Raw genomic sequence first — 12218 nt, forward strand, 5'->3', positions numbered from 1 at the left:
TAGCTTGTAAGTGCCTTTCTTTATTAACTATGAAGTTTTAATGTAGCTAATAAGTGCATTTCTTTATTAACATATTGTTTTTAGTGTAGCTAGTAAGTGTCTTTCTTCATTGACCTAATGGGTCTGGTGCTTAATGAGCAATTGGAACCGTTTTATAGAAATAAACAACACAAACCTTTGTTATTGTTAAAAGTAATTGCACGTGATGTCGACACTCAAATGTTTTAAAAGTATATAAAGTAGATCAAATAACAATTAACAATAATGATAAAGAAATCGGAGACTATTCCGAGAATACTTATATGAGGGTTATAGTTTATAATGAAATGAATTACTAACTCTATAAAATTTACAATATACAAACAAACTATAGTAACAGTAGGTTCTAGTATTACATTTTTTGAGGTTTTTGTTTTTAATTTGTGCTACTTAATTAAAGTTGTATTGGTACAATAATAACTAGATAATATTATGTTTAGTTGATTAATCGCTTTTCTAAAAGTTTAAAGTTTTCAAAGGGCAAACATATAGTTTTTCTTTATGTTCTGGAATATTAAACCGTTTCTTTCTTTTTTTTTTGGCGCGTCTAAAACGACTTATTTCTGATGTATTCCTGATGTATGGGCGTATTTTGGTAGAAAAGTAGTTCGGTACGTTAATGGGACAGAGAGATAAATGGCTGATCGGTAGGCAAAAAAAAAAAAAAAAGAGACTTACAAAACTACTAAAGCAATTACGGTAAACACGTTCTGTATATCGATCTTCCAGAACGTTCTATTGCACTCCAACGATAAATAGGATCAGTTATTGATACCAATTTGTTTAACGATATGTTAATCTCATGCACGTGTATTGTTTTGTTTTTTATAAAATGTATTGAATGTAAGATATATTAAAGTTATTTTGCAATGACAAATAAACGTAAAATACATTTATAATTATTTGGCTTTTAATACTATCACCACGAGTTATAGGCTTGTATATGTGTTTCGTGCTAATTCGAACTCCTCAATCCCCAAGCAGAAATCCTTAAACATGTATTTACCCTTTAGTCCCCTTACTTACGGAAACCTTACACTTATACTAAGTGTTGTTTCAATTACACTTATTCTGAGTGTGTTACAGAAACATTACACTTATACTGAGTGTTGTTTCAAGTACAGTAATATTACACTTATTCTGAGTCTTGTTACGGAAACATTACACTTATGCTAAGTGTTGTTTCAATTACAGAAATATTACACTTACACTAAGTGTTGTTTCAATTACAGAAACATTACACTTATTCTGAGTCTTGTTACGGAAACATTACACTTATTCTGAGTCTTGTTACGGAAACATTACACTTATACTAAGTGTTGTTTCAATTACACTTATACTAAGTGTTGTTTCAATTACACTTATTCTGAGTGTTGTTACAGAAACATTACATTAATACTGAGTGTTGTTTCAATTACAGAAACATTACACTTATACTAAGTGTTGTTTCAATTACAGAAACATTACACTTATACTAAGTGTTGTTTCAATTACACTTATACTAAGTATTGTGTCAATTACACTTATTCAGAGTGTTGTTACAGAAACATTACACTTATACTAAGTATTGTTTCAGTTACACTTATTCAGAGTGTTGTTACAGAAACATTACACTTATACTAAGTGTTGTTTCAATTACACTTATTCTGAGTGTTGTTACAGAAACATTACATTCATACTGAGTGTTGTTTCTGTTACAAAAACATTATACTTACATTGAAAGGCACGTCAGTTATTGAAAATTTTTCGAAGACTTGTACGAAAACGCTGTTGCTAAAATCAAATCAAATAAATCTAATGGGGAAATACGAATTACTTAATTATTTATTAAATAGTACACGGGTTTTTGTATGGTTTTAAAATAACAACAACTTTTGAGCTTTTTTATAAAAAAAAGTCGCTGCGAAGGAAGCGAAAGTTACCTAAACTGTTAATCTTTTACAAATGTCAAACTAATTACCTTCTTGAATTTCTAAAATATGTTGTGTGCGACGATGAAATTCCATGCAAACAAATCCATGTGAGCTGAAACGATAAAAAAGTTAATTATTACGAAAATTACTACTCATCATCATATTTGTAGCTTATTTAAAACAAAAACAAAACACACGCAATAATTCTTTGGAGTGAATAACTGAAATATCAAAGACGAAGAAATAATATCCAAAATGAGTAATGTTGTAAGCTAAATCAAGAAACTAGTATATGACCATGAGCATCAAATAACAGCTCAGTACTGTATACATTCACTACTTCACGCTGCAAGAGCCTAGAGAAGAGAAACATCACTTCAAAAACACTCGCTCACAAGCGCTATACATTACTTTTGACTTCAGCTCGTATCAAGGAAGACCAAAAGAAAACAACTAATACTGAATCGGGCTTTCAACTTCGACCAAAATAGCATGAAAAAAAAAAGAAAACTAGAAGATTCTCGAATCTACAGAAGCATTCAAATAGTGAAAGTTGTGAATTTGAAAAGTTTAATTACGTATCAAGAAATAAAATACAGATATTTTTTTACTCACATGTAAGATATAACAGAGAGGCTGTGTAGCGCCTAGTGACAATATTCGTTCTTGTGTTTGTTTTATTCAAACAAAAATAAGTTTTAGCTATTTAGAATGATGCTAGTGTGATGTGCACATCTGTTCTTCAATAAGTTACCCTATAAAGACATAAGATTCTCGATGCACTTAAGAAAGTGGATGCAATAAGCTCTGCCGCTATAGACGGTAAACGTTGGGAATTAATAATGAATGTAAATAGTCGCCACAGGTGTTCTATGGCATGTGTTAAGACTGATAAGATCACGCACTTCAACACATCTTGGCAAAGCACACATGTACTGAATATTTAGTAACATTTAACATAAGCGTCTCAGTAACCTTGACCAGTATTCAAACTCGTAATAGCTAAGCTTGCATTAAATATTACACTCCAAATTACAGTCACTAGTTAAATAACTAAATACTATATAACAAATACACATGTTAAAGCACCTGCACTTGTGTTAAATAACTAAATGCTATATAACAAATACACATGTTAAAGCACCTTCACTTGTGTTAAATAACTAAATACTATATAACAAATACACATGTTAAAGCACCTGCACTTGTGTTAAATAACTAAATGCTATATAACAAATACACATGTTAAAGCACCTTCACTTGTGTTAAATAACTAAATACTATATAACAAATACACATGTTAAAGCACCTTCACTTGTGTTAAATAACTAAATACTATATAACAAATACACATGTTAAAGCACCTTCACTTGTGTTAAATACCATATAACAAATACACATATTAAAGCACCTTCACTTGTGTTAAATACCATATAAGAAATACACATGCTAAGGCACCTTCACTTGTGTTAAATACCATATAACAAATGCACATATTAAAGCACCTCCACTTGTGTTAAATACTATATAACAAATACACATGTTAAAGCACCTTCACTTGTGTTAAATACCATATAACAAATACACATATTAAAGCACCTCTACTTGTGTTAAATACCACATAAGAAATACATATATTAAGGCACTTTCAGTTGAGCTAAATACCACATACAAAACGCACCTTCAGTTGTGATAAATACCACATAAGAAATATACATGTTAGAGTACTTTCAGTTTGATAAATACCATATTAGAAATACTCATATTAAAGCACCTTCAGTTGTGATAAATACCACATAACAAATATACATGTTAAAGCACCTTCAGTTAAGCTAAATACCACATAAGAAATACACATGTTAGAGTACTTTCAGTTTGATAAATACCACATAACAAATACACATGTTAAAGCACCTTCAGCTTTCGTTAAAACATAGCTTACATGTAAATGCAGTATAAACTTCGTATTGCATATTCAATTCCACTTAGTTTTGCCAACCGTGCAAGTAACAAAGTTAAAACACATTTTCTTGTTGAAGAAATTTCCTGATATACCCTTTCATGAAACGTATGTTATGGCCAAGTAAAAACCACATTTTTGTTTTCTTGTTGAAGAAATTTCCTGATATACCCTTTCATGAAAAGTATGTTATGACCAAGTAAAAACCACATTTTTGTTTTCTTGTTGAAGAAATTTCCTGATATACCCTTTCATGAAACGTATGTTATGGCCAAGTAAAAACCACATTTTTGTTTTCTTGTTGAAGAAATTTCCTGATATACCCTTTCATGAAACGTATGTTATGGCCAAGTAAGAACCACATTTTTGTTTTCTTGTTGAAGAAATTTCCTGATGTACCCTTTCATGAAACGTATGTTATGACCAAGTAAAAACCACATTTTTGTTTTCTTGTTCATTAAGTCATTGAATATCTGTCAACAAATTGAAAATTCGTCAAAGAAAACATTCATTAACGAAATCAAACAACACTCTTCGCTAACGTCAATCTCGACTAGTTATTACTACACGGTTACAAGATTAAAATGCACTGTTTCTTGGTCCATTTTCTCAATTCTATCCATAAAGCATTTAATTACATCTTCTGCTTGCTAATTTATAGAGGGACCACGTCATCAATATGATCATATGATCACGATATTGATTTATACAAGTGATCGCATCATCAATATGATCATATGATCATGAGATGGTAGAAGCTGAAGGCATGTTCTAGTTATTTTTGTGGCTTATCAAAAGAAATCCCCTGTGTTTAGTGTAAAAATAATGAAAACTTTGTAAAAAGAAGAGACCTGGATTCTCTTAACATTCAAAGAAACTGAGGCAATCAAAAGTGTGATTTTTTTACTGATTGGAACTTCACCACTGGTAATTAATTACAAATTGTGAAGTGCTTAATTAAAAATGGGAAACGTTACAAGAATTAGTGTTAAAATCTTTAAAACCCTAAATCTCTAAGGATGTCTAATTAAAGTTAACTTTCTCTTCTCGCGGTATAGCTCTAGACAAAGGAAGGGTTACATACAGTAATTTATGATGGAGTGCAGTTCCTAATTCATGTTGTGAATTAGATCAATTTTGACAAAAAAGAGTTAGTTTTACTTAACGTTTATCTGATATGGAGATTTCAACGATACGTCCCAGGAGAGAAATTTAAATCATTTGTTTTCAGGATTTCTGACTAGTAAGATTACTTAAATTAAATTACTTTAAATAACATTTAAAAATGTGTCATTATTGTACACACAGTACAAATGAAGACAAGACTGTCTCTAGGAACAAATAGAAGGATATCTTGTCAGATAAACAGAAACTTAGAGAAAGACAGGTGGACGATCAGAGAGATATGTAGTCAGATGAACAGAATCTTAGATAAAGGTATATATAAATAGACTATCAGGTCCTTACAGTCCTTTTCTTTGATTATTATGACAAATAGAACCATCTACTACAAATAGAAGTATATCTTGTCAGATAAACAGAAACTTAGAGAAAGACAGGTGGACGATCAGAGAGATATGTAGTCAGATGAACAGAATCTTAGATAAAGGTATATATAAATAGACTATCAGGTCCTTACAGTCCTTTTCTTTGATTATTATGAGATGTTCGAAACATAATGTCTACCTATAAACACAAAAAGTAAAAATAACAAGACTTATAATAAAGTAAAACATGATAAAAATATCTTCTTATTTTTAAGGCATCGAAACTTAAACAAAACTTACCAACCAGAAGAAGACTGCACCACAAGTCGTGTAGCGTCATCAGTCACATGATTAACACTGTTGCAAAGAGCTCGTGTCATTAACTCTTCGCTGATACTACTATATATGTGGAAGGAGGTGTTCGGATCACTAAAAACGTATGTCAACAAAGTGTCCAATGTCCTCCAGCGCTCTGCTGCAGATATCCAATTTGGAAACTGGCATTTCCCGTGAGAATGACGAACTGATTCACAAAATCACCAAAAATAAAAACTATGAAAATTCAAAATAAACTAGAAAACAGTACAATTTAGTTTTGGTAGTTGCTTGCTGTTTTTGACTTTTCATTAACATTGCTTAATTTCAAACACAAATATACATATACTAAAGTAAAGCATTGCCTTATATATATAGCATGGTTTCCAGCAATTTATCAAATCGCTGACGTTTCATTTCATGTTCCTCATTATAGCAGTATTACTGAATAACATCTTCACACTCACTGGGGAATGTAGTCTTAACAAAATGATAAAGCTGGGAACATAGTCTCAGCGGAATAATGACATTTATAAACAGCCTAATTCAACAGCTACATGTCTCTCCCTGCACTATTTTTAACTAAGAAATCGGATACGTATTCTAATATTACCTCTATTAAGTTTCATTGTACGGGATCCTTCAACAGCCGAAAACAACCCGTCGCACGTGGCGTCTCCAGACTGAGCTATTCGAAACCCAGAATCGTCTTGCAATCTGTCATACACCTTCGATTGCAAAAACAAAACAAATATGAAACTTACCGATTAGCTGCATACCTAGATCACAGAGAAAATGTTGTTATTATATAACGAGTCAGCCCTAAAGCAACTATGATAAGAGCAAAAATATTACATAAACCGTAGAGACCATCAGTGATATTATAACTATATTCCAAGACTAAGGACAGAATTAGAGGTACACTAAAAGTAACAATATTTTATAACAGCGACAAACACAGAGACAAGATTGACGTTTCATCACCGCTGACTTACCTAGAGAAGCACAGTTTCCTCGTTTCAAAATTTCTGATTAAAATTAGTTAAAATAAAAACAGGGATGGATAATCAATAAATATTGGCTGACTCAATGTGAAACGAAGAATGATTGTTTAAGATTATTTCTTAAACACTAATAGACCAATACAGGTAGAGAAAGTAATGATATTCCATGACTAGAAAGATGTGAAGATTAACTAACATAGACAGTAATTATATTCCATGACAAGAAAGATGTGAAGATTAACTAACACAGACAGTAATTATATTCCATGACAAGAAAGATGTGAAGATTAACTAACACAGACAGTAATTATATTCCATGACAAGAAAGATGTGAAGATTAACTAACACAGACAGTAATTATATTCCATGACAAGAGAGATGTGAAGATTAACTAACACAGACAGTAATTATATTCCATGACAAGAAAGATGTGAAAATTAACTAACACAGACAGTAATTATATTCCATGACAAGAAAGATGTGAAGATTAACTAACACAGACAGTAATTATATTCCAAGACAAGAAAGATGTGAAGATTAACTAACACAGATAATAACGATATTCCATAACAAGAGAGATATTTATATTAACTAACACAGATAATAACGATATTCCATAACAAGAGAGATATTTATATTAACTAACACAGATAATAACGATATTCCATAACAATAGAGATATTTATATTAACTAACACAGATAATAACGATATTCCATAACAAGAGAGATATTTGTATTAACTAACACAGATAATAACGATATTCCATAACAAGAGAGATATGTTTATTAACTAACACAGATAATAACGATATTCCATAACAAGAGAAATATTTATTATTAACTAACACAGATAATAACGATATTCCATAACAAGAGAGATATTTATATTACCTAATACAGATAATAACGATATTCCATAACAATAGAGATATTTACATTAACTAACACAGATAATTAACGATATTCCATAACAAGAGAGATATTTATATTACCTAAAACAGATAATAATGATATTCCATTACAAGAGAGATATGTATATTAACTAACACTGATAATAATGATATTCTATAACTATAGATGGTAATTATTCTTCGTATCTGTTGATAAACGGGAGACCGTGGCGAGATAATATTGGACTGTGAAGCAGGGAAATAACATTAAAACTTAAAATATTTGAATTTGTTAATAACTAGAAATATAATTAGATTGTTCTGTGTACTGAACACATCTTCTAAACGTAAAACTAAGATATCCATATCTTTCTTTATTTTGTAGAAGTTTTGCAGGTACTAATAGGTGGAATCCTCTTTATTCTTTACAATTTTTGCAGGTACTAATGGGTGGAATCCTCTTTATTCTTTACAATTTTTGCAGGTACTAATGGGTGGAATCCTCTTTATTCTTTGCAATTTTTGCAGGTACTAATGGGTGGAATCCTCTTTATTCTTTACAATTTTTGCAGGTACTAATGGGTGGAATCCTCAGTGGTTAAAGGTGCTCGGCTGACGAAACGACGCAGTTACTTATTGCATTAGATTTACGAATGTTTCCAAACCGTAGCTAGATCTAGACTGTAGGTGAAAATTTAACTCGTTAGGCTTAACTATTGTATCAGTATTTTGTTACTACTTTTTTATTGTTATTGTTTAATTGTATACTATTATTTCAGTGATCGCTCATCATTTGGTGAAAGAGATTGGCAAAATATTGTTATTAACTGACAAACAATGCTGTCTACAGCATCAACATCATACAGCTACAATATTGACCAAGAAGTAACGTAGACAGCATCATTATCATGCAGCTATGATAATAATCAAACAGAAACGTAGACAGCATCAATAATGTGCAGCCTAAATAATAACCACACAATAACGTAGACAGCGTCAATATCATACAGCTATAATATTGACCAAGAAGTAACGTAGATGACATCAATATCATAAAGGTAAAATAATGAGACAGCATCAATATAATTCAATAACAGAGCTCGTCAGTTTGGCTTGAGAATAAGAGACTGAACGTGGTATAAAACATTTGCAATTTACATTATTTTATCACACATTTTAAGCCTATTGTTTTTTAATTTTTCACCATCTCTCGGCTCTTAAACCGTATTTTTAAAGTATTATACAGCGTATATAAGTAGTGCTTCACAGAGTATTTTACTTCACCCCGTCCAGCACAGCCGACGAGTTCTTGTATTTAACGAAAGGCCTTTTGGGCAATGACTGATGGGGGACGAACGATAGACCTGAAATGTTATTTTTTTACGCCTCTGATATCGAGTCTCAAATGGAGAAATTAGGAAGAACATGGATAAAAAAGTATTCGCAGTTTACATGATTTTCATCCTAAATTTTTGGCCCGTGGTTTCTAATACGTCACAAGCATCACGCGTTTATACTTTAATTGTAAAATGTGCATGTCGTTAAAATATTTTGTTTTTTCAGTCTTATGATATTTAGCAGTATTCCAGAATGTTTAATACAGGAAAGCAATAACGTACCAATTAAGCAATCAATAACATGGGTTAAAAATATGCCTCTTATCATCGGTAGGGGCAATATATATGTAAAAAAAAAAAAAGAAAGGTGATAACTATGAACACCAACAATATTTTTGAAATTAAATAAACTAAATAATTTATACAAGAAAAAATCAGTTTTAACTGATTTAGTTATCTAATTCGATAAACAAAACTGTCACAGGCTTCTGAAAAATTATATTTAACAATCTAAAGCTACACAATAGTAAAGCGTGTTTTTACATAGAATTCTACTTTATATTGCTCTAAGACAACATCTGATAATGTAATAATGAAAGTTATATAAGATAGTTTCGCTTGAATTGATTTCGTATTTGAATGTTCTGCGTGATAAGAGATGCAGAAAATGTCAAAGATGGAGCAACTTTATTACAATAAATGCACCCAAAAGTTCAAGACTTGAAAGTGGTCTAAAATTCGTAATGTATTAACTGAAATGATTTACACAACAAACAAACAGTTGAAGTGGATTTTTATAACATTTCTTCCACTCTTCGCCAGTCTTGGAGTTTAACACTACAATATATAAATATAATTTTAAAAATAAATTTGTCTGTTGTATCTGGAAAAGATAACGAGTTCTAATAATAACGAAAAGCCTCCTAGGAAGTGATTTCGTGTACATGAAAAAAAAAAGAGGAAAATCTGGATGGTCCACGAGCGTAGGCATTTAACGTTATAATAAACATATTACAGTAAACTGAAAAACCCAGCGAAACTGGTAACGTGTGAAACATTATATACAGTAGCAGTCCAGTTACTGGAAGGAGTCTTGTAAGATAAGTAAAGATAAAAAAATACTAATTTAAAATAGAAGAATGGCGTCTCACTTTCTGAGTCTGTGTTATATTCAGATACTCCTTTCCTAAGGACGATAAAAACAATCATTGTTCTTATAAATATCATACTAGCATATAAACCATCGGATATCAGTGAATGTGTGAATTTATTGGGCTTAATCCATTGAAAACGTTTCCACATTAATTTATCAATGTGTGGATTTATTGTGCTTTACCATTGAAAATGCTTCCACAATGACTCATTTATTTTTCACATCTGTTCTAAATTTTGTTTCAATGGAGTTCACTGCAGTGAATGACCAATAAAATACTTGCACCTTGCAAAAATTTTGTAACCGTCAAAAAATCTAAAAGTGAAATAAACAAAGCAGAATCAACCAGTAAAATAAATAAAAACGAATATTATTTCTTAATTCGCACAATGTAAAAACAAAATAAAAAAAACGCGGATTGAGGTTGCGGTCAAATAAAATTAGAGTGTTTTACTGAAACTGAGAGTTTAAAGTTCAATAAGAGGTAGGAAAACACCCATACATGAAGATGATATAACTTAAAAAACATCAGCATCAAATCGATAATTAAACCATAAATTTATGTTGAAGAGTGATGCCAAAAATTGGGTCTGCATGAAAAGTCGCAATCTAAAAAAACAAGTATTTTACATGTGAACATGGACAAGCGTTTCAGAAATTAGAAGAATAAGTGGGAAAGTATGCTATGGACGTATAAAACAAACATTCGGCGTTTCAGAAATTAGAAGAATAAGTGGGAAAGTATGCTATGGACGTATAAAACAAACATTCGGCGTTTCAGAAATTAGAAGAATAAGTGGGAAAGTATGCTATGGACGTATAAAACAAACATTCGGCGTTTTTAGAAATTGGGAGTTTTTGTGTGGGGACATGGTCAAAGCATTGAAGCAATTTTGTGGGGATTTTTTTGTGGCGCATGAGCGGAAACTATTGTTCCCAATGATGGCATTTTGAAAAAGATAGCAACATTAGAACATTTTGGTTCGTCGGAAAACGTTTAATATATTCTGTCTCTGAATTGCGTTAAAATAATGATTCAAAATGTACAAATACACATTTAAAGATGAAGAAAAGAGCTGGAATTATAAAAGCTATGAAATGAAATCATATGACAACTAAATTGAAAGTAACTTTAGGAAATTGTTCAGTAAAAAAAGGGAAGGATACGATGGTTCATAGTGTAAAAAACTGGAAGCTATTCATGGATTTAATTATAGATCGAAATGTAGAAGAATACACCTACTAAGTTTGAACTATTTAAAGTGTTAGGTGTCAGAATGAACTTCTTATATGTTGTGTTGTAATACTAAAAATGAATGATAATTAATTTCGTGAAAACTTAAGTGTTGATACAAACAAATATTCGGTAAATAATAGAAGAACACACCTACCTTGTATCAACACTTAAGTTTTCACGAAATTAGTTATCATTCATTTTAAGTATTACAACACAACGTTTAAGAAGTTCGTTCTGACACCTAACACTTTAAATAGTTCAAACTTTGTAGGTGTATTCTTCTATTATTTACCGAATATTTGTTTGTATCAACACTTAAGTTTTCACGAAATTAATTATCATTCATTTTTAGTATTACAACACAACATATAAGAAGTTCATTCTGACACCTAACACTTTAAATAGTTCAAACTTCAAATATTCGGTAATTAATAGAACATTTAGAATGAGTCTTCGGTATTTGTTAAGCTGATACTCCTTCTTCCAATATATTTTTTCGTATTACTAGTTAGGTTACGAACTGTAAATAAAACATTTTAATTTCGAGCTCATTTTACTAGAAAAAGCTATAAGATGAGTTTCAACAAACTGTCTCCAGGTGGAATATACATCGACTTGTACTTACGAAACAACGAAACTTATCATCATCTGTTTTTGTTCCCTTGTGTTCCATTTTTGCCACCAGGTAGCGGGTTGATCCTTCTTTCCATGAAGCCAAACATGTTAATATCTCTTCTGCACGGCCACGTGAAAGAACAGGCGTATTAAACCATTAATGAAACTGCTCTTATTTAGTTAAGTTGCAAATAAAAATATTTACCAGAAAACTTGTGAACAATTACTTTATAACCGATTAACTAGTAGTCTAACTTTAAATTCATA

General features: G+C 30.9%; 1 protein-coding gene across 1 annotated transcript in view; it reads right to left on the minus strand.

The window, feature by feature from the left end:
- The window catches only part of LOC106465445, a gene marked incomplete at its 5' end in the record, with an annotated part of 76440 nt that overhangs the window by 13866 nt on the left and 50356 nt on the right, over nucleotides 1–12218 (minus strand). The window contains 4 exons of the mRNA XM_022393350.1: nucleotides 2000–2064; nucleotides 5700–5922; nucleotides 6328–6442; nucleotides 11962–12071. Of these exons, the coding sequence (XP_022249058.1) occupies nucleotides 2000–2064; nucleotides 5700–5922; nucleotides 6328–6442; nucleotides 11962–12071 (513 nt within the window). The remainder of the gene's footprint in view (nucleotides 1–1999; nucleotides 2065–5699; nucleotides 5923–6327; nucleotides 6443–11961; nucleotides 12072–12218) is intronic.

The sequence above is a fragment of the Limulus polyphemus genome, unplaced genomic scaffold (genome assembly GCF_000517525.1).
Source record: "Limulus polyphemus unplaced genomic scaffold, Limulus_polyphemus-2.1.2 Scaffold1946, whole genome shotgun sequence".
Classification (NCBI taxonomy): domain Eukaryota; kingdom Metazoa; phylum Arthropoda; class Merostomata; order Xiphosura; family Limulidae; genus Limulus; species Limulus polyphemus.